The sequence below is a fragment of the Delphinapterus leucas genome, chromosome 5 (assembly GCF_059928025.1).
Source record: "Delphinapterus leucas isolate spDelLeu-1000000601 "Yukka" chromosome 5, BTC_Dleu_Yukka2, whole genome shotgun sequence".
Classification (NCBI taxonomy): domain Eukaryota; kingdom Metazoa; phylum Chordata; class Mammalia; order Artiodactyla; family Monodontidae; genus Delphinapterus; species Delphinapterus leucas.
The window spans coordinates 31886715-31910702 of NC_143133.1; the positions used below are offsets into that span (position 1 = coordinate 31886715).

General features: G+C 42.6%; 1 protein-coding gene across 5 annotated transcripts in view; it reads left to right on the forward strand.

The window, feature by feature from the left end:
• Nucleotides 1-1283: 1283 nt before the first annotated feature.
• PAPSS1 (3'-phosphoadenosine 5'-phosphosulfate synthase 1) overlaps nt 1284-23988 on the forward strand; it is a 117014-nt gene continuing 94309 nt past the window's right edge. The window contains exons 1-6 of one of the 5 annotated variants that reach the window (XM_089911593.1): nt 1345-1461; nt 1732-1834; nt 1922-2140; nt 2442-2594; nt 14338-14452; nt 19608-19843. In XM_089911593.1, the coding sequence (XP_089767719.1) occupies nt 14341-14452; nt 19608-19843 (348 nt within the window). In that variant the 5' untranslated portion in view covers nt 1345-1461; nt 1732-1834; nt 1922-2140; nt 2442-2594; nt 14338-14340. Of the gene's footprint in view, nt 1462-1731; nt 1835-1921; nt 2141-2441; nt 2595-14337; nt 14453-19607; nt 19844-23988 lie in introns of all 5 variants that reach the window. The other 4 variants (XM_089911594.1, XM_022567086.2, XR_016393221.1 and 1 more) reach the window with 4 other exon arrangements.

A 23988-nucleotide genomic window follows, 5' to 3' on the forward strand; every position in this document is an offset into this window, starting at 1 on the left:
CCAGTACCCTAGGTTAGCTATAAAACTGTCCCAATGTCCCCTCAGCGGTGTGGATGCAGCCGTAAATGCTTCTGGATCACAGTCCTCCATGATCTCACCCTGTAAGTTACTGTATAATAAACGGATCCATTGATTACATGGAGCCACCTGCTTCATTTTCTCAGTCTCAAGATACCTTCTTAGTTTGCTGGGCATTTTTCATTCCCTCTTGTCCTCCAGCAAAGAGGCAGTAATGTCAGGTCTTTGGGATTGGTGTGTATTTGTAGGGTAGGGCATCGGGTTATGGAGGAGAAGCACTTCAAACAACTATCTTGGTGCCAGGGACAAGCTATGGAAAGTCCCTTAGGGTACTGGGGGTGGAAGGGGAGATAACTCCTAGAGCAGGCTCCCCTCCATCCCCAGCCCATCCTCCCGTGAAGTAGCCATGGTATACTTCGGTGAATTTGAAAATGTCCTTCACACATGGACATTCTACTCTGTGGTAACTAAGGGCCCTCCTGCAGCATGGATTTCATTCCTCTAAGGATTTCCTGAGAAGCTAATAAAATAGAGGTCTCTTTCTGGCTTACCGGGTGAGGGGTATCCGACAGAAATCTCCTGAAGAGACATCTGCAAGTGGGGAAGGAGGCACCTTGCAGATAACCACTAAAACCTGAGAGGTTACTGATGTCCAGGGATGGGGTATTGACTTTTTTTTTTTTTTGAAACTGTGCGTTGAGCAGAATTTTAAAGCTAAGTGGAACGTGTGGAGAATGAGCTGTTCAGCAAATCTTCCCTCCGCGAAGCTGGAAAATTCCTTTTTAAATGTGGCCAAGGAGAGGAGGGCACAGATATGGAGGATAGGAAACTGGTGGCCGGGTTTACGGAGTAAAAACCAGAGGGCCGGGAGACCACGTTAATGTCTTCTGCCATCTAGTAAACAGCAGCAAGCACCCAAACCCGCAAAGAGGTGGAGGGCTAGTATCTTCCTTGTCCTTCCAGGTGGAGGCCTGGGACGCGTTTCCAGCCTCTGCGCATGCGCAGCGCAAGGCGGCGAGCGGGGGAGGGACCCTGGAAGTTCCACGACTACCTTCTCAGGCCCCGCCCCTACTTCAGAATCAAGAGGGAGGAGCGTCGTGCGCGCTCGCGTCGGTGCGCGCCCTGGAGGCCCACTCCCACCCCCTGCGTCCGGTTCTCATCCGTTGCTTCGCCCCACCCCACACACCTCTGCCCCGGACCCATTTAGGAGGCGGGGCCGAGGCGCCGCTCAGTCGGAGCCGCGAGCACGAGCGCGTGCCTACGACAGCGCGTGCCAGCCCGGTCGCGAGGAGACCCCGCCTTCCCGTCCCGCCCCCGCCGGCCTCCAGTCCTCCGGCTACTCACTGGGCGCTGAGAACGCGGGCACCCGCGCGCTGAGCAGCCATGGAGGTTCCCGGTAGCCTGTGCAAGAAAGTCAAGCTGAGCAATAACGCGCAGAACTGGGTGAGTCGGAGCAGAGGTGCGGAGGAGGCTCTGGGAGGCTCCGGCTGCAGCTTGTTTCGTAGCCGCTGCCTCCCTTCCGCCTCCTCTGTATCCTCCCTGGAGAGTTGGGGGTGGTACCCGAGGCCGCGGCGCCTTCCACCTGGGGCGGTGGGTTGTGCCGGGTGGAGTGGCGCGGCGGGGGCGGGGGTCCGATCCAGGGTCCGTGGGAAGAACTCCCCCTTCTCCAGCTCCTCGCCTCAGAGGAGACCTCGAGGACGCTCTTTTCGGCAGTGAGCTGGCGGCTGCTGAAACCTGCATCCCTCGAGGGGGAGCTGCCCGCATCCCCCTCCAGTGGCCTGAAGGTCTGCGGAGGAGGCAGAGGCAGGCGTCTTTGGTACGTTTCCTGGTTTTTCTTGGCTCTGCCAGTGCAGTGAGCCCAGGTTTGGGTCCATCTCCACGTCTTTCCATTTCTGACTTTCAGCGTGAAGGGAGAGTACCCAACAATGCGGCCATTCATGAGCTGAGACTGCCCTGAACTGAGGTTCTTTGTGATTCGGTGCTAAATCGGAATATCCAGCAAATAACATGGAAACAGTAAAGTGTGGGGAAACTAATGGTTTATAACGTTTAGCAAGGACTGCCAGTTTGCTTTGATGGTTAAGCAACCTCGGAAGGTTGCTTGCTTCCTTAATTATTCTTGGTAAGAAACAGCCTTAAGCCAAGATTTTGTAAGTGTAGAGGGGGTGGGGTGGAGCAGGTGATGTCCAGCTCTGGAGGCCGGAAAGATACTGGTTTTAAGTTTGGGTGGAAATGTTTATTTCACAGTACAGCAAGATAATGAGGTTTAAATGCAGCCTTGTAAATCGTCATTACCCTTGGTGAGTCAAAGAAAAAAAAAGCCATTTCAGACAAATGTTCAAGTCATTAATTTACCACATCTGTTGTTACCAAGTATTCTCACCCGATTCCTTTCCCCTCTTAGTTATTTAACTCTTCCTTAGGTGATAAGGACGGAGAAGAGATAAAAGGGGCATTAGACCATTGGAAAGAGCGCTGGACTAGCGGCCTGGTCTCTGGTTCCAGCTTTGCCGTGTAGTAGTTGTGTGATCCTGAGTAAAAACCCTCGACTTCTTTAAACCTCAGCTGACTTAAAGGTATAGTAGTGGTACTTCACTGGAGAGTTTTGAGGAGTGAAGAAGATAATGACTTGGAGAGTGCAGTGATAACACTGCTATGAAACTATTGATACTGCTCCTGTTACCTTGAGGTGTTTCCTGGTTAGGGAAATACGGTTGGCTGAATTAGGGTATTTACATGTCATTTCAGCTACACTGTAACCCATTTACTGTTCCATTTGCCAAATAAGTGCGTGTTCTTTGTAGAGGCATGTGCTACTCACGGGGAAGGTGAGAAATGAGGGACTCAGTGCTTGCCTTCCAGTTGCTCAGGGCCTGGTTGGGGTTGTGATTGGCATTTGCCGGATGATGAATATATCATTATAGACCCCAGTGAGTGGGGTAAGACAGCTGTTTTATCACAGTTTAGAGGGGAGATTAGTTTAGTCTGGGTGTGATGGAGGAGAAGTGTGCTCAGATTTTTGAGGCAGAGGGGAACTGTATGAATAAGGTCTAATAATAATAATAATTTATATTATTTATAATAATATATAATATTATGATATTATTATAAATAATATAAATAATAATAATTACCATTATTTACTCCAGGAACAATGAAGAGACCTGTTTAACCACTCTGGAGGGCTTTTGTTGACTGGAGATAAGATTGAATGAGCAGGATGGGGCTAGGTTGTATAGTTGTTAATGTTTGGTTGCTGAGTTGAAACTAGATTCTGTGAGAGATTTTGGATGAGGCTAGAATTTTTAATTTTCAGGGCCTTGTAAATCTTTCTTTGCCCCAGTAGGGAACACCCATCATCTTTTCCTCTCACATACATCAACTGATAGGGACACATGTAGCGAATCCAGACACCTTTAAAGTTCCCATCTCATGATGAAATTGGTATTCCAGGAAGACAGGTCTGCTAAAGAAATTAGACACTGTTAGAGCCCAGATATAGAAGTCCTGGAGAACAAACAGGGTTATGGTAAGGTTTAAATGAATTAATAGACTTGAGGAATGCCTGGTACATGAGCACCAGTTAAGGTCTTTGTCTTGTTACTGCTGTTAATTCACACAGTTGTGAGGGTGCAGAGTACTGGACTAAGGTGGTAGTGGAAAAGCAGCATAGATGCGTTAAGGGCATTCAAGGTTGAGTAAGAAGGACCTGACAAGAGTTAGGGAATGAAAGAGGGACACGTATTAAAAGAGGATCCTGAGGCTTTAATCCTGGGAAATGAGGAGAAAAGTCACGGCATGCAGGGAATTTGGGAAGTAGGTTGAGGGCTGGAGTGATGGTGATAATAGTTAAACACTGAAGGAAAGTTTACTATGTGCTGGAGACAGTTTGAAATTTTTTACCTCAATTGACTTGTTGAATTTCTGTACCATTTCTGAGGTGGGTATCATGAGAGACAGTGGTTTAAAGCAAGGACCCTGGAACTGACTGCCTGGACTCGAACCTGGGCTTCACTGTTTACTAACCGTGTAACCTTTAGGTAGTCAGTTAATTTCTCTGCGCCAGTTTGCTCATCTGTAAAATGGGGGTGATGGCCTCACAGGGGTATTGTGAAGATTAAAGGAGTTAATATATGAAAACTGCTTAGAACGGTGTCTGGCATATTGTAAGTGTTGTGTGTGTGTTAGCTGTTAGAGTCTGAGTATTATGTGTGTTAGCTGTTATTGTTAGTTATTCTCTTTATTCCAGTTAGTATCTCCATTTTATTGATGAAGAAGCTGAGGCACAGAGATGTCATAGAGCTTGTAAAAGGTGGACCCAATATTAAGTATGCTGCATGTAAGGGACAGATGGCCTTAGTATAGATAGTCTGTAGAACAAGGCTATCCAATAGAAATAAAACGTGAGCCACATAATGTAATTTAAATTTTTCTAGAGGTCATAGTAAAAAAAAAAGTAAAAGGAACAGGTTGAAATAAATTTTAATATTTATTTAACCCAGTATAGCTAAAGTACTGTCATCTCAATATAAAAATGAGTTTAATATTATCATAATCAATATAAAATTATTAAAAAATATACATAAGTATATATTTTAACTTAGCACACATCTCACTTCAGACTAACCACATTTTATTTATTTATTTATTTTTAATTAACAACTTTATTGTAGTATAATTGCTTTACAATGTTGTGTTTCTGCTGTATAACAGTGAATCAGCTGTATGTATACATATATCTCCATGTCCCCTCCCTGTTGTGTCTCCCTCCCTATCCCACCCCTCTAGGTGGTCACAAAGCACCAAGCTGATCTCCTTGTGCTATGCAGCTGCTTCCCACTAGCTATCTATTTTACATTTAATAACCACATTTTAAAAACTCAGTCGGGACCTGTGGACAGCACAACTATAAGGATTGAGTTAGGTTAAGGTCGAAAATAAAGATTTGATGGTTAAATTCGAGTTAGAGAATATACTAGAGAGAAGGGAGGTGTCTCCATGTACCTACAAGAGTAGTAAAGAAAATCAAGAATGAACATGCCCCTTTAGTCTCCTCTTATCTCATTCTGACGAAGCATCAGGTGTAATGAGTTTCATTTAACGTCTGATTGAACCTTTCTCTATTGGGACTGGTTTTCATCTGCCTTCCGTAAAACATTTCAAACTGTGGGTTAGCTGGCCCTCAGTTCAGACCCAGGTGTCACTACCTATTTTGTAGACTCATGTTGGGCCAAATCCCTGCTTGGACCCGGTTTACAGTGGAGCTGGACTCTACTACCCACAGAGTAGTCTGAGATCTAGCATTGTCGTTCGGAAGCACATATGACAATTTCATTCTGGTTTGCCGTTCCATTCCCCTCTCTCCTCCACGCCCCAAATTCCCATAGCTCCATATCTCCAGCACCAACTCTCTTTCTTTCTGTTTTTTTTTTTTTTTTTTTTTTTTGCAGTTCGCGGGCCTCTCACTGTTGTGGGCTCTCCCGTTGCGGAGCACAGGCTCCGGACGCACAGGCTTAGTGGCCGTGGCTCACGAGCCTAGCCACTCCGCGGCATGTGGGATCTTCCCGGACTGGGGCACGAACCCGTGTCCCCTGCATTGGCAGGCGGACTCTCAACCACTGCCCCACCAGGGAGGCCCCAACTCTCTTTCTATACCTTGCATCCTCAGGGTTTTACACAAGCCTTTCCTTCTGCCCTGATGCCTGTTGACCTTTATCACTTGTGGAAATCTTAAGAGCCTTGGGCTCCTGTACTGAAACTGTGGCCTCCTGTGTCCACACACTGTTGCACATAGGCTGAATTCTTTGTGCACCTCTGTGTTATGTTGCAGTCTGCTATTATCGTGTATCATGTAATCGTACTTCGTTATAGAGGTTTTGCATCTACACGGAGCTTTTCCTTATATAACAGGATGGGGATAAGGGTTAGGGTGCTGAGTAGGCCTCGGTACTTCTGTTATTAAAAGTCTTAGATAACTTACTAGTAACTTAGCACAGCTGAAGCAAGAGAATAAGCTCCATACGTGGTAGAATTAAAATTATGGTTTTGTCACTTACTACCTGTGTGATCTTGGGCATGTTGCCTAACTCCTCTGTGCCTCACTGTCTTCAAATGTAATAATGTGGATAATGAAACACAGCTTGTAGTGGAGCTAATAGGGCATAGCTCATAGGGTTATAATGAGGTTTCAGTTATTTAATACATTGAGAGCACTCTAGTGCTGGCACATGAGCACTGTTTAAGGTGTTCTTATTTATTACGTCATCGAATATTTGACACCTGCTTTGTGTGTGCCTGTGTTCCAGGTGCTGGGGATGCAGTGGTAAAAAGACAGCCAACGGTCCTGCTCTCATGGATATTACATTCTACCTGGGAGAGGGTTAATCGAAAAGCAAATAAATGAATGAGATATTTTTCCTTTTTATCAGTTCTACCTTTTCTGAACAATTTGTCCCTCATACTGTTCGATGCCTTTCATAGAAGGCCAGCAGCCCGTTCTGGATTTGGGGGAAGACTGAGGTGGTCCAAAAATGAAGCAAGCATGCAGAAATGGAACACACAGCATATGGAAAGCCATATATTCCTCCTTCAGAGCATTGGCCTGGCTGTGTGCAGGGGCAGCTACTGAGTTTCCTTCCCTGGAAGCTAGGGAGATACTGCTGGAAAAGTTGCCTAAAGGAGAAGGAGAACTGGACTTTACCAAGAATGCACTCCGTGTTGACTGAAAACAAGAACGGGAAGAATGACAGCAGGGTCTGGATCCGCATGGTCCAATCTGGTAGCCACTAGCCACCTGTGGCAACTTAAATTTAGTTAAACTAAGATGAAACGTGCCATGTTTCAAGTGCTACATTTCCATAGGAAGCTCGTGGCCACTGTATTGGACTGTGCAGTATAGAACATTTTCATCATCTCAGAAAGTTATACTGGACAGGTCTAGGTAGTAACTTTGGGATGGCTGCTGACATTTTTTCATACTTATGTGTATATTTCTGTACTCGTGTATTTGTTCTTACTTTCTTCCCCAGGGAAGGAAATTTCGAGAGATGGTAGCAACTTTGGAATCACGGTTTTGGGCAATTCTGTAGTCCTGGCTCCGGCAGGGTACCCAGCTGTCAGTTAGCCTCCCCTTTAGCATAGTGGCTTCTCTAAAGTTGAAATATGAAATAAGCTTCCCCAACTTGGCTCTATTACATTGACCTTTGAGGAGTAGTTTTCTTCTCCAGTGATTTTAAACCAGGTAAAAATTTACTTCCCCCAGGGGGGTGTTTGGAAAATATCTGGAGACATTTTTGGTTGTTACATTTGTGTGTGTGTGTGTGTGTGTGTGTGTAGGGGGGGTTGCTTCTGACATCTGTTGGGTAGAGGCCAGGGATGCCACTACAAATCCTGCAGTGCACAGGACAGTCCCCACAGCAAAGCATTATCATTAATGCTGAGGCCCAAAAGTCATTAATGCTGCGGTTGAGAAACCCTGTTCTATTCTTCACTTTGAGTAAGAAAAAGGGGAAATAAATTAGGTAACTCTGAAATGCAAAACTAGTAATTTAACATAAAATCCGATACTAGCATTTTCTCCTCCACCAGCTAGGATGTTACCATCTTTTGCTCTGAGATGGATCAATTACCCATAGCATACCAACAACAAAACAGTAAAATCCAACCCTGAATTGTTTTGAAAGCGAATTACTAAGTAATTAGTTCAAATGAAGAGACTGTTTTTTTTTTTTTTTTTGCTTGTTGTTTTTATTTTGGTATTTACCTAAGTGGTAGTTATTTCCGTGAAATATCCTTTCCTAAGGACACAGTTCTCTACCAAGCAAGTTTTAGCTGAGTAAACAGTGGAAATATTGGACAGTACATATAGAAATCCAGTTAGATGACTGCAGCCATTGTTCTTATTCTTCTCTGTAGTTTCTTTGATGGTTGCATCCCTTTCCTCTGTCTTTATTTCTCATATGTTTAAGTGTTCAGTTCATTGTTTTTTTAGTATATTTACAGTTTTATAACCATCACAATATCTACTTTTAACATTTTCATCACCCCAAAAAGAAACCCTGTACCCATTAGCAATCATTCCCTATCCTTCCCCTTTCCCTCTCTGTAGCACCTGCCAACCAATAATCTACTTTTTGTCTCTGGATTTCCCTATTCTAGACTCTCCTATAAATGTAATGATATAATATATGGCCTTTAGTGTCTAACTTCTTTAACTTAGAATAATGTTTTCAAGGTTCATCCATGTTGTAGCATGTATCAATACTTCATTCCTTTATATGCTTGAATAATATTATGTTTTATGGATGTATCACATTTTGCTTATCCTTTCATTAGTTGATGAACATTTGGGTTGTTTCTCCTCTTCAGTTGCTATGAATAATGCTGCTGTGAACATTCATGTACAGTAAGCCTCCTACATATGAACGAGTTCCGTTCCGAGAGCGCATTTATAAGTCCAATTTGTTTGTAAGTCCAACAAAGTTAGCCTAGGTACTCAACTAACACAGTCGGCTATATGGTACTGTACCGTAATAGGTTTATATACTTTTCACAAAAATAATAAATAAAAAACAAACACAAAAAATAAAACATTTTTAATCTTACAGTACATACCTTGAAAAGTACAGTACAGTACTGGCTACATCACCGCTGCTTTTACGCTTGCTTGCGGACATCCTGGGCTTGAAATAAAGATACTGTGCTACTGTACTCTATACAGTACTGGACACGAAAGCACAACCACTTGTAGAGGACACGTCCCCATCATGTTTGTAGGGAAAGCCCCGCTGTCACCACAGTGGGAGGCAGGGGCCTGTCATAGTGTAAAGGTGTCTTTCTCTCTTTATTGTTTGTCTCCTTCCCTGAAATGTTTTTGATCCGTTTTACTCCCCGTATCTAGGAGGGATCCATCAACAAATGATGAATGAACAGGTAGTCTCAGGCTCATTTCTGACTTCTAAGAATCTCTTCTGGCTGGACTTCCCAACTGGAGGCCATTCAGGGCCCCTTCCATTAAAAGTACTGACAGTTTAAAATATCCATTAAGTAAATATTTAAGTGTTCTTTAATCTTTAAAACAGAATAGTCGGAGAGCCATAATGTATATGCGGAGTGTATGCATGACAATCGGTGATCGAATAGGCATGCCAGTATCTTAGCTCTGATTCAGGAGATCTGGGGTAGGGCCTGAGATTCACTTTCTGAGAAGCAACCAGGTCATTGCCAGTGTTGCTGTGCCCCATGCTTTGTAGCAGCAAGGTTTTAAGTGTAGCCTTTTCAAGTTGTTTTCTTAACCTCCAGCCTCAGTTTTGCTGTTTGTCTTTGGCTTGTTAACGTTAACGTTCAAAAGATTAACTTCAGTTATCAATAACTCTGTGAACTAAAGCTTTCTTCTCACTGTATTCTTTTCAATTTTATCCACATGGTACTCTACCATGTCTCCAGTTTACTCACAGTATGTCTTGGGATATAAAAGACACACCCGTGTTACCATTTCAGGTATTCTCTTTGGAAGAATATACTGTTTGGCAGTCAGTTTAAGATGGGTGGTGGGGTGAGTGATAGATGTTGAAGTCCAGAATTACGCTTGATATTTGGTATATTTTCTGTGCCTTTACAAATTTCACTGAAAAATGCAGAGTTCTTCATAAAATCATCATAAACTCACAGACCATGAAATTCTCTAAGTAGCATCATAGGAGAAGTTAATTTGTCCCATACGGAAGTGGATAAGATAACAAAACAGCCCATGTGGAAGTTAAGGTGGGTCAAAAAGGGGCACAGGGCCACTCGTGTGGGTGTTGAGGACAGCAGTTTGTAGAATGTGTAGGAAATGTACACCACACATATGAGAGGCCACCTGACGTTAGCTTAGTAACAGGACTGGTAGTCATTTAGTCCCAATCGTAGAAAGAGAAGGAATTCTTTTGAAATGAATTGTCCCAGTTCCGCTATTCTTAAGACTTCTGAATGTCAATCATCATTTCATTTGCAGGTTATACAGAGAACACAAATCACGCTTTAAAATAAATGCCTTATATCTAACTTTTACTGAGCACTGACTAGGCACAAGAAAAGAGGTTGGGTGTTGTGAAAAACACAAAGAACTATAACTCACAGTACTTGACCTGTTCTCCCAAGGAAGTAAAAATTATATACAAAAAGACACCGTATAAAACGGTCCATAAATAACAGACAAATCCTGTGGGCGGTAAATGTTACAGGGACTGCCTTGGATATATGTACAATAAGCCAAATATTACTATCAACCACCCAGACTCTTAGAAAAGAATAAGCCTGATTTCATCGTTCTGTGAATAGAAACTAGAGCATTGAAGACTGTGAGAACAGGAATGGAGAGTTGGAAGGAAATAACTCCCTGATGCACCCACTAATGTCATGTTTTCCTGGCGGGATTATAGGAAGGCTTTGGCTAGAGTGGGTGGAAAAGGAAAAGAGGGGAAGGGGAACTAGAAGATTACATATGGAAGTGACCTTTAGAGTTTTAGTAAAATTCAGGCATACACCCACCACCTTGCAATTCTAAGAGTTTTAAAAAGTGCTCTTTGATTTATTCTGAAAAACCAGGAGGTAGGAGATTGTGGCAAATCTTTTTTTAAGTTTGTGTTTTAATATGGAAAATATGAAGCATACATAAACAGTAAGCCTCCTTGTACCCAGACTGCCATATTTACTGCCAGAATTTTTTTAAATGTAGGAGGCAGGAAGCCCGGAGGGAGCATACTTTTCTAGTGATTAAAACAATCTCTTATGCTATATTTTCTCTCAACCACAGCCTCAGCATTTTGTAGCTTCTCAGTTTTTATACATTCTACTCAATTTAAAAAGAAAAGCAGAAGATATTTTATGGTGCCAAAATGAATTAAAACTCATTAAATACATGTTTCTTCTTGCCCCAAAGCAAAGTAACTTGGAAAAAAATCCCGAAACAAAATGACGAAGTCAAACAGGTTCTGCAAGTGTAGGCAGCTAATGTGTATAGCACCCTCCTTGTCCCCCTATCCCTGCCCTGTCCCCTTCCAGCAGACCCAGCTCCTGTCTCCTCTCCTCCCAGGCTGCCTGCCTGGGAGCTAAAACTGGATACCTCAGGAAAGAGGGGCCGCTGCTTCCCGGGAGACACAGATGTCTGGGTCAGACACCCCGGGTTTTGTTTAAAATCCTGGAAATGCAGAGCTGGAAAGTTATGTTTGCTTCATCAGTTTAATTGAAAGGAAATGGTTTGGGAGACCCATAGTAGAATTCTTTGTGATTATTGGAACTATGGATACATCTGCTAATGAGATGGTTAGTGGGGGAGGGGTGCAGCTTTTGTGGTGGGCCTATTAAAAGAATTGTCCAATTGTCCCTTTGGCTCCCGAGGACACCCCCAGGACAGTGAGTGAGAGTAAGATGCAGATGGGCAGAGATGCTTTCTCCTGTACACTAGGGGAATTGTGCAGGGAGAGGGGGAAAGAGATCCTGAACCTCAGGCACCTTCTCAGGCCAACCAGTTTTAGAAAAGAACACATCTGGAAGTTGAAGATCTGGATAGAAATGGTCCCTTGACAAAGTCCATGTTCATGTACCTATCAGGGTGTTTGTTCCCCATTTTGAAGACCTCTGGGTCAAGGGTGAATCAGTCTATTTCGTGCCTCAACCTGAGCCACTCACGTGGCTGCAGAAAACATGGTCATGGCCACGGCTCTTGTTTTAGATGTATGACTGTTGCCTCCAGACGGCTTGTTTGGACTGCCCAGCAATCATTCTGGATTTCCCCAGTTACTTTTTCACTTTTCTTTGCACTTGCTATTCCCTGTCTGGAAGGTGCTTCCCTCAGAGGTCATCAGAGATCTTAAATATCCTCTTTTTGCTGAAGCCTTCCCTGGCCACCCTGTCTAAATATCATACTTCGTATGACATTTCTTCACTTTTTTTGCTTTATTTACTTTTTCCCCCTCTTTGATACTTATTTCTAACTTACATAATTTCCTTCTTTATCTTGGTGTTTTCTTTTCTCACCTCTATTTTTCTTGTTAGTCCAGTGGTTCTCAAACTTGAACTGGCATCCGAGTCACTTGGAGGCTTTAAAATGCAGATTATCAGGCCCCACCCCAGAGTTTCTGACTTAGTCTACTTGGGGCAGGTCCTGATAATTTGCATTTCTAGCAGTTCCCAGGAGATGCCAAAGCTGCTGGTTAGGGACCACGCTTTGAGAACCTCTGCCCTGGGAGGGAAGACTAGAGAAGCCCCAGGAGGACGGTGATTTTATTGGTATTGTGCACTTCTGTTTCATCAGCAGCTAGAAGAATGGCAAGATGTCAAGCATGTAGTGTGCATTCAGTAGATATCTTTGAGTGAATGATGAATAAAACTGTCTTAAAAAAAAATAAGAGCTATACGCAGTATCAAATACGAACACCCTATTAAAAGAATGCTGACACTTACCTATTTTATAAAGGCATAACTTGTTGAAAAGAATCTAAATTATGTTTTTGCTCCATAGGAGGAGAAAATAGAGGCCATGTGATTCATTTTTTTAATTTTAGAAAACAGCTTTATTGAGATAATTTGCCTACCGTTCAATTTACCCACTTAAAATGTACAATTTGATAGTTTTGATTATATTTACACAGTTTTGCAACCATCACCATAGTCAATTTTAGAGCATTTTAATTACCCCAGGAAAGAACCCCATATCCATCAGAAGCCACTCCACATTCCTCTCCCAACATCCCAGCCTGAGGTAACCACTAATCTGTTTTCTATCTCTTTAGATTTTCCTATTCTGGCTGGTTCATATAAATGGAATTACGCAATATGTGGTCTTTGTGACTGGCATCTTTCACTTAGCATAATGTTTTTTTTTTTTTTTGCGGTACGCGGGCCTCTCACTCTTGTGGCCTCTCCCATTGCGGAGCACAGGCTCCTGACGCGCAGGCCCAGCGGCCGTGGCTCACGGGCCCAGCCGCTCCATGGCATGTGGGATCTTCCCGGACGGGGGCACGAACCCGTGTCCCCTGCATCGGCAGGCGGACTCTCAACCACTGTGCCACCAGGGAAGCCCAGCATAATATTTTTGAGGTTTGTCTGTATTGTAGGTTGTATTAGTACTTCATTCCTTTTTATTACCAAATAATATTCCACTGTATGTATATACCATACAATTAAACAGTTTTGTTTATCTGATTGTTAATTGATGGACAAATGGGTTGTTTTCACCTTTTGGCTTTTATGCATCATGCTGCTAGAACATATGTGTACAGGTTTTGTGTGGACATGTTTTCGTTTCTTGTGAGCATCAATCTAGGAGTGGGAATCATTTGGACATACGATAATTATAATTAATGTTTTGTAGAACTTCTCTTTTCCAGAGTGACTGTACACTCCCATCAGCAAGCGTACGAGGATTCTAATCTCTCCATATCCTCACTAGCGCTTGTTATTTCCTGTCTTTTTGATTATAGTCATCGAGTGAGTGTGCAGTGGTATCTCGTGGTTTTGATTTGCATTTCTTGGATGGCTAATGATGTCGAGCATCTTTTAATGTGCTTATTCACCATTTGTATTGTTTTCTTTGGAGAAACGTCTATTAAGATCCTTTGAGACCTATGTAATTTTATGCCCTTTTTGTTTAAGGAGAAGAAAATTTGAGAGAACAACAATTACCTTCCATTTTTTTCATCATGCATTTCACAATACCTGCAGACATCCCTTCCACACTTCATTCAGGAATCTGCTCAGATGCCACCTTCTCAGAGGTTTTTCCTGATCATCCTGCCTAAAGAGGCACTCATCCCCTATCTCTCTTTCCATTCTTACCCTGTTTTATTTTCAGAGTGCACTTGTCACTCTCTGATTTAATAATTAAGTGTTATTGGTCTGTCTCCTGCCAGTGGAATGAGCTCAGTGAGAGTAGGGACCCTGTTTTGTTTACTTGGTGTACTTAGTAGGGCCTCAGGAAACAATGGTTGAACGAATGAATGAGTGAGAAGACTGGGCTCTGGAGTCTGCCACTTACCAGTCAGGGGAACTGGGGCAATTTATTTAACTTTTCTCAGGTTTAACACCTTCATCTGGAAAACCACAGTAGTAGGAGTTCCTGCATCCTTGAGGGGCTTTGCAGACTTACTAATTGGTGTTTGTAAAGAACTGAACACCATGCCAGGTACTCTAAAGAAAGAAAAAGCTGTTAGCTTTCATCTTTTTCGTTTCTTTTGGCATGTTACATAGGGCAGTTACTGTATGTTTGCAAGGAATATATGTTTACCTTTTAAGGGACTCAGGTAAACCAGAATTCTTTCTTTTTTTTCTTTTTTCCAGGGGATGCAGAGGGCCACTAATGTCACCTATCAAGCTCACCACGTCAGCAGGAACAAGAGAGGTCAGGTGGTGGGGACCAGAGGTGGCTTTCGTGGTTGCACGGTTTGGCTAACAGGTATGGGCTGGAGAGACAAGCCAGTCTATTTCGAAAGCAGTGGTGTAGACAGCCTTGAGCCAGGAGTAAGGATACTTACACTTTGAGCTCTGTTCTTGTATCTGGAGCACCATAATATGTAACTGACAAAGTTGCTTAATAATAACATATTTTCTTTTGGTAATTCCTTTCGTTCTTTACAAAATTGCTGTTAAAGGGGAAAAATCAGAATGCAGCTTAAAACTGCTTTCTAGTTGATAACTACCGTACATTCTATAAAATTCTGCATGCAAATAGGACCTGGATTCTGCCTTCAAGATGGCTAATAATGTAGACCATATGAAGAGAAGGAATGAGTGGTAAAGAATTTCACACAATCAGTTTCTAATGATTCTTCTTTTGCTTTGGCTTCTGATTGATTCTTGTGTTGATTTTCCCAGAATCTCTCTTTGAGAGGGTAAATTGATCCAGGTTTTGGAGGTGGTTTTAAAAATGATGGATCTTTTTTCACTTCTAAGAGTTTGAAATAAAATTTTGTTGCATCTTGCCAATTTACCCATGCTGGAGGACAGAGGGAATGAAAAGTGCCCACTAAATTGAGAAGGAATCTTGAGACTGAAAAGCAAGGCAGGCAGCTCCGTATAATCAGTGGATCAGTTTATGTTATAGGGTAACTTATTCGCAGGGTGGGATCTGGCAAACAGTGATCTGGAAACATTCACAGCTGCACTCTGCACTGCTGAGGGGCCCCTGGGACAATTTCATAGTTAACCTAGGGTACGGGGGTACGTGCTTGGAAACAGGAAGTGCATTCCTAAGTCAGGATTTATGAATGGGTAACTAGTCTTCTGGGCACCAGGAATATATTAGCAAAGGTCTTCATCATTGTTTGGGGACTAACAGAGCATAGAGGCCACCTGGACCTAACGAACATTAATCTGTTAACTACACAGCCTTGATGACAAAGAAGCGCCAAGTTGGCATCAGTTATGCCGACAGCCATACAACCCACTAAAATTTATACCTATTTATTTTCCAAAGGTGGATGAGGGTCCATTTTCCAGTGTCTCTGTCAACATGGATATTACCCATCCTTAAAGCTTTTGCTGATTGCCAAAACACAGCATTCCCATTTTCTGTTTTTATAAATTGAAAATGTCAACTGTAGATAGGTCTGTGTGTTTCTGTATGAAAGAAGAGAGCATTTTTGGGTTCTTCCCATCTCCTCATTCTTAAGTCTAGATTGATGTTAAATTGTTACATTTATAGTGTCTAGGCTTGTGACACATTCTGTTCCAAATCTTAAATTTCCATAGGTGTTTGTATTTGAGTTCTGTAAGTAAAGTGATTCAACCTTACCACCTTCCCATCAGTTCTTTTATTACAGCATGCCCACTCATGAGCTCTTTCTTTGAGTCAAGTTTTTATGGTCTGTATTTTTTTGTTCAGTGGTTTTTATAAGATGGCTTTCCGTTGGATTCTGAATTCCCTGGGTTTTTATGTTGGAGTAATGTTTTAAGAATTCCAGGACAAAGAGTATGAACCAAATATATATTTTACCCAGCCAAGTTGTCATAAGAGGCAGACATTTCTTCTATTAAATGTTGTGACTAATCCAATTTTTTTTTCTTCTTCTAAGGAGCTTCCCTTTTTTCATCTGCATGCCTGAAGAATTATTTCTTTTCATATATTTTCTTTCAGAGGTTTTGATTTTCTCGTTTAGGCCCTTTTCCTTCTGCAATTGATTTTTGCATGTAGTGTGAGGGACGGATCCATTTTCTTTTCTTTCCATATGGATAATCAGTTGTCCCAAGATGAGGGTATCCTTTTTCTCTGATCTGCTGTGCCAGCTGTCATAGATCAGGTTTCCACTTATGTGTGGATTTGTTTCTGGGAGCTCTGATCTATTCCGCTGGTATACTTGTCTGTTGCTCTATTATTGCCACACTGTCTTAATTACTATATATTTGTAGAGTCTTGAAATCTAGTGGAGTAAATCCTCTTACCTTCTTCATTAGGAATGTCTTGACTGTTTTGTTTTTTTTTTTTTTTTGGCTCTTTGTATTGTATAAATTTTGTAATAGGTTTAACTAATTCCACCAAAATCCAGTTGGGATTTGATTTGGGATTACACTGTATCTAAAGGTCAATTTGGGAGGAAATTGATCTTCAGAATATTGGGTACTCCTTTTCTTAAACATGGTATATTCCATTTATTTTACCACTAATGATGCTTATAAATACTTTTATCAGATTTTTTTGGTACTTGCTTTACAGTGTAGGATGTAATCAGTTTCATAAATGTGTATTTGTAAAGAAAATGTGTTCCCCTGATGTGGGCGATATTCTATATACGTTCATCAGATCAAGGTTGTTAATTATGTTGTCAAATTTATAGCCTTCACTTTTTTTTTTGATATTGTTGGAAATGGAAGTCATGATTTCTTTCTTTTTCTTGCAATTCAGTAGCTTAACCAGATCTGTCCAGGTATGGAGTGGTTTGTATGTCATTTTCTTGGAACACTGTTTTTTCTTACACCTTATTTCGGATAAACTTTCTGGTTTTGTATTTTTACATTGATTGGTATATGAGTTTCCCAGGGCCACTGTAACAAATCACTACAAACCGAGTGGCTTCAAACAACAGAAGTTTATTCTCTCACAGTTTGGGAATCTGAAATCAAGGATGGTTCCTTCTGTCAGCTCTGGGGAAGCATCTGTTCCATGCCTCTCTCCTAGCGTCTGGTTCTGCTGGCAATCCTTAGCGTTCCTTGGCTTGTAGAGGTACCACTCCAGTCTCTGCTTTCGCCTTCAGATGGCCTTGTTATAAAGATTTCAGTCACTGGATTTAGTGCCCACCGTAGTCCTGTGTGACCTCATTTTAACTAATTATATGCACAGAGACCCTGTTTCCAAATAAGGTCACATTCTGAGGTTCCAGCTGTATGTGAATTTTGGGGAGGACGCTCTTCAATCTAGTACATTTGGTTTCTCTTTGGTATACCAGTTTTCTTTATCTTAGTTTTGGATTATCTGTCTTGCATTATCTATTAATTTTCTCTAACCACTTTGATTTCCTAGCCTTTTTGTCTACATTCACTATAATCATCTCAGTGAAATTTTGTGTCATTAGTTCAGTTTTCAGCAGTGTCTGTTCTTTGTTTCAAATAAAATATATACGTAAAACACGTACACATGTATGTATAAACAGACACTTTAATTGTAGTTTAGGTTATCTTTGTGTTTTTTTAAATTTTTATTTTATATTGGAATATAGTTGATTAGGTTGTCTTTGTTGTATAAGAATTTGATGTTTTCAGTTTTTTTTCCCCTGATACTTAGTGTTCAACTGGTAGTTAAAAACAACAATAACAAGGAACAGAAAAACCTAGTCTCCCCAACATCCATCTCTTTGTTCAGTCATTGTTGCTATGTAACAAGTTACCCAAAACCTAGTGGTGTGAAACAACCATTTTAACTTGCTCACTGTTTTGTGGGTAAGGAATTCAGGAGTGCTCCGCTGGGCGGTTCCCCCCTGGGCCTTGCTTGGTTGCAGTCATGCTGGCTTGGGCTCTAGTCATCTAAAGCCACAACTGGCTGGGTGTCCGCAATGACTCCCCAGTGGATGCTGCTGGTCAGCTGGGAGCTTAGCTGGCTAAGGCTATCGACAGGAACACCTAATTCTGATTTCTCTAGCACGGTGGTCTCAGAGTATTTGACAGCTGGCTTCTCCCCAATTAAATGTCCAAAGAGAAGCTGAATGGCCTTTTCTGACCCAGTCTTGGAAGTCATGCTCATCATTTTCACTATATTGTTTTGGCTACAGGCGACTCCTAAGTCCAGCCCAGATTCAAGGGCTGAGAAATACTCTACCTCTGGGTGTGACAGTGGCAGTGTCACGTTGTAAACAAGCTTTCAGTCAATCTTTGGAAAATACTACCTGCTGTACTCATGTTAATATACATTTTTAATGTAGAAACCATATAACACTATATTGATCCTCTTAACATATCATCCTTTTTAAAATTGTTTTTTCAGTTAGCCTTCTACACTAGCATGTCAAAGTATCAGTACATTAGGTTTCAGTGTTTTATCTCTTGTCTCATAACTATCTTAATTTTTTTGTTTTGAAATATCTATCTGTGTATTTATATATTTGGCTGTGTTGGGTCTTAGTTGTGGCATGTGGGATCTTTAGTTGCGGCATGCGAACTCTTAGTCGTGGCATGTGGGATCTAGTTCCCTGACCAGGGATTGAACCTGGGCCCCCTGCATTGGGAGCGCGGAGTCTTAGCCACTGGACTACCAGGGAAGTACCTATCTTAGTTGTGAATTCTGATACACTCACCAGGGTGGCAAGTATTAGTGCATAAATGTACTCTTTCCTTTTCCTTTATTCCTCATCGTTTAGTGACTAAACATTGGTAGAGGAAGGTGAAATGAGGATATTCTTTCAAGGTTAATTACATTATAAATTGGATTCCCAGGTGCTTTTGGGAGGTGTTGATCCTGAGATATAGAGGTAACTTTCTAATATTTATTTCGCTTACTTTTGTCCTTTCTTTTTCTTTCCTCACCAGAAATAATTTGGTCATATAACTTTCTTTTAAAATTGGCATGCAGCTTTAGAGTAGTGGTAACAAGAGGACAAAGTGAATATCTACCCAACCATGTGTAATACTAAAATTGGTTAAGCCTTTGTAGCTCAGTGATTTCTAGGATACCTTCGGGGTTAGACAGAAGTTACTAAAAAGATAAATGCTTGGGCTTCCCTGGTGGTGCAGTGGTTGAGAGTCCGCCTGCCGATGCAGGGGACACGGGTTCGTGCCCCGGTCCGGGAAGATTCCACATGCCGCGCGGAGCGGCTGGGCCCGTGAGCCATGGCTGTTGAGCCTGCGCGCCCGGAGCCTGTGCTCCACAATGGGAGAGGCCACAACAGTGAGAGGCCCGCGTACCGCAAAAAAAAAAAAAAAAAAAAAGATAAATGCTTATTATATTTAAACTACAGATGTTTTTCTAGGTAAGATGTAGTAAAATTTTACAGAGAAATATTAGACAAGAATGTTGCTAAGAGACTGCTCTGAATAATGAATATAATTAAGCCTGTGGTTAAAATTCTTTATTACTTATCCCCCTAACTTTATGTATGGAATCTGTTTGGACTGTTCACTTCTAGGCTTATCGGGAGCAGGAAAGACCACAGTAAGCATGGCTTTGGAGGAGTACTTGGTTTGCCATGGTATTCCATGCTACACTTTGGATGGTGACAACATTCGTCAAGGTCTCAACAAAAACCTTGGCTTTAGTCCTGAAGACAGAGAAGAGAATGTTCGACGCATCGCAGAAGTTGCTAAGCTGTTTGCAGATGCTGGCTTAGTGTGCATCACAAGTTTTATATCACCTTATACTCAGGTATGTGGCTTTTGCGCCATTGCTGTTCTAATTACGTGTATTGAGGATATGGTGTCAGGCAAAGCGAATAATTTAGACACTGACATGTACTTTGGGGCTAAATCCAAATTCAAACAATTAACCTACAACGTTTTTGTGCCGCAACTTCCTGAGTAAATTCATTTTTGAAAAGCTTGCTATAACCCACACACCCACCGCCCCCCTCAAAAGTATAATCAAAGTTGTTGAACAAGTCAATGGCCAAATTATTTCAAGTTTGACTTTTCAGTTCAGAAATCCTATAATAAATACTCAACATGTATCAAACACCAGGGAGAATCTTAGGTTTCTTAACATGTGTCCTGTCGTGGCTTCTTTGCTCACAATTCTTGAGTTTCATCTTTCATCACACTGTTTCTTATTTTAGGGACCATAGAGCACTAGTTCACTCTTTTGTATTTCTCTGAAAAAAATCACTTTGTTTCTCACCACGAGAATTTTGTTTCCCTCTGCCTCGAAGGCCCTCTTCTCCTTCCTCTTAGCCTCCCCTCAGCATCCGTTGACACCTGTTCATGCTCTGAGACTCAGGTTGGGTATTTCTTCCTCCTAAGTCTCTCAGGCTTTGTTGGGTACCTGTCTTTGATGCCCTTGTTATTGTACCATAGCACATTGTTTTATTATAAATACCAGTTCTTTGGTTGGTGGTGCTGATAGCAGCAGTAATAATAATGATAATAATAGCAGCTAACGTTGATTGAGCATTTACTGTGTACTGGTAACAGTTTTTTTTTTTTTTTTTTTTTTTTTTTGCGGTACGCGGGCCTCTCACTGTTGTGGCCTCTCCCGTTGCGGAGCACAGGCTCCGGACGCGCAGGCTCGGCGGCCATGGCTCACGGGCCCAGCCGCTCCACAGCATGTGGGATCTCCCCGGACCGGGGCACGAACCCGTGTCCCCTGCATCAGCAGGCGGACTCTCAACCACTGCGCCACCAGGGAAGCCCTGGTAACAGTTTTAAAGTGCTTTTATGTGAATTAGCTCACTTAGTTCTCATCACCCAGTGAGGAGGGTGGAGGTGAGGAAACAGAGGTGTCAGTCACCCCACCTCACACGCTCTACGTGGCAGAGCAAGGATTTGCACCCAGACAGTGTCAGTGGAACTTGTGCTCTTGCCCAGTGTGCTCTGCTGTCTCTAAACCCCGCTGGCTCTTTGAAGGCTGGGACTACATCTGATTTATCTCTATAATCTTGATGCCAAGCCCAGATCCTGGAACACGGTAGATATTTAGTGTTTGTTAAATGATAGCATAGCCCCTTAGGAAGCCCAGATATGAAAGAAAAGGTGAGTTAGTGTAGTAGTTAAACACAGCGGCTTTGAAGCCAGAAACAAGAGACTGAAATCTCGGCTCTGCCAGTTACTGTTAGGACCTTGGCCGATTTACTTAACCTTCCAAGCTCAGATAATACCTACCTCGTAGGGCTGCTCTGAGGATTAGGCAAATCATGCATTCACAGCTTTCAGCATAGTGCCTGATGTGTGTTAGATATTCAGTAAGTGTAGTAAATAATAGTGCAATTCTAGTACTGTATCATAAATCTGTCTGGTTACTTAGACTTTTTTTTAAAACAAAAACTAAATTTGAGCTGTAAGGGTTATAGATAAGTGTGAGACTGAGTGTTAATCATACAGGCTCACTCATGGCAGGAGTCCTAAAAGGTTCTTTGAGGACTAGGTACCTTTCATTTTCCTGAAACACTGGGATCGGTGTCAATATGTCAGTTTAAGGTATCCTGAATGATGAAGTGTATGAGAGTTGTCAGAGTTCCTGAATTCTAGGATATAAACAGTTTTCATAGTAATATAGTAACAGTGATTTTCTTGCACTTTCTGGGAAGCTCTGCAACTCTTGGAAAAAGAGAAAGTTAGTAACACCTAATTTGGAGAGCGAGCAGCTGAGACCTGGGTATTGAAAAGTATACGCTGATCTGTTTTTTTGGCTCCGTTGTTTCCATAACACGGAGCAACGCTTTTCTTGATCTCACCCCCAAAAGCACTAAGAATGAAAATGAGGTTCGGACTATGCTTAGGTCACATCAAAATTCATGATAGGGCTTCCCTGGTGGCGCAGTGGTTGAGAGTCCGCCTGCCGATGCAGGGGACACGGGTTCGTGCCCCGGTCTGGGAAGATCCCACATGCCGCAGAGCGGCTGGGCCCGTGAGCCACGGCTGCTGAGCCTGCGCGTCTGGAGCCTGTGCTCCGCAACGGGAGAGGCCACAACAGTGAGAGGCCTGCGTACCGCAAAAAAAAAATAAATAAAAAAATAAAAAAATTCATGATAATATTTGGACCAAATCATATATTATAGGATATGTGTATTCTCTGTCACCACTAACCTTGGGCATCTTGGTTGTAAAAGTAAACCTGATAGTTCTTATCCTTGAAGAGTCAGTAGGTAGTGGGAGCATAGAGATGCGAACAGTTGCAGTATCGTGAGGCAAGTGATTAGGCACATGTATATAAAGGTGCTATGGAAGATTCACAGAGAAGTGCTGCTTGAAATGCGTCATGAAAGATGAATCAGTTTTCTCGCAGGAGAAAACTATTTCACAGAGGAGATGCTACAGGATTTGCAAAAGCATGGAAATGTGAGGGACTTAGGTCTTTGGGGAACTGTAGGTAGTTTGTTTTGGCTGCTCTTCCGGATGAACGTGAGGGGAGATGAAGCTCGAGCGATTTGCAGAGGTCTGATGGTGAACTCCGGACTGCTCGGGACTTTGCCCCACAGGTGGTCGAGAGTTTGAGATTGTACTGGGGAATAGTGTCTCTGGTGCCTTTGTATTTTAGTGAGGTCACCCTTAAGGCCTGGAATGGGAAGGGTCTGGAGGTAGGAGACTAGTCAGGAGGCTTTTGGAGTGAATTGAGGTATCGGCCATGGGAATAGAAAAGATGGGGCATATTTGAGGGCTCTTGAGCCTGTAGCATCAGTGGAACGTGGTGCCCGGGTTGATTGCTGAATTTGGGGGTGAACATGAAGGATGGTGCTTTCAGAAGAGTAGATGGTATGATTGAGTTAGAAAATATAGGGTAGGAAGGGAGAAGATGACTGTTTGATTTTAGCTGGGTTAGGTTTGAAATGCTGGTGTCGTATCTAGGTGAAGATGACCACTGGGTCATTGGGAAATTGGTTCTGGAGCTCAGGAACGTTGTGTAGAATTGAGATAAAGATTTGGGAATCAGGGGCTTCCCTGGTGGTGCAGTGGTTAAAGAATCCGCCTGCCAGTGCAGAGGACACGGGTTTGAGCCCTGGTCGGGGAAGATCCCACATGCCATGGAGCAACTAAGCCCATGCGCCACAACTACTGAGCCTGTGCTCTAGAGCCTGCAAGCCACAACTACTGAGCCCATGTGCCACAACTGCTGAAGCCTATGCACCTAGAGCCCGTGCTCTGCAACAAGAGAAGCCACCACAGTGACAAGCCCGTGCACCGCAACGAAGAGTAGCCCTCGCTCGCCACAACTAGAGAAAGCCCACGCACGGCAACAAAGACCCAGTGCAGCCAAAAATAAATTAAAAAAAAAAATTGGGGAATCATTAACTTTATTGTTGAAACCTTGATGAAGTTGAGTGTACAAAAGAGTATATAGAATGAGAAGCGAGTCACAGATGGAAACTTGGGGAACACTTTCATTTAAAAGGACAGTTGGAATAGTAGGATCACGACTTAATCACTCTGCCAGATACTAAGGCTATAAAGCTACTGAAATTATTTCAGTATATTGGGATGAGATCTGTGACAGAGGTATATGGTGGGTACTCTGAGAACCCAGCAGAAGTGAGGCCTCAGTCGGCCTGGACATGAGGGTAGGCTTCCTGGAGGACTTAGCATGGAGCTGTGCTGTGAGGGGACACATGGCTGTAGCCAGAGGAGAGAGGTGGAGTGTTTTTGGCGGGGGGGATGGCAAAGGCATTAGGCCCAAACAGCCTGGTGGACCAGGCAGGTGTTAATTATCAATAGAACATCAGGTGCAAGACTGAATGGTGGGGCCAGGTGGAGAAGGCCTGACAATTCACACTGAGAAGCTTGGGTTTTACCCTGATGGTGCTGGGCAGTCTCTGAAGAGTTTAGCGACGTGGTTGAATTTGCATCCTCTGTCATCCTGGGGAC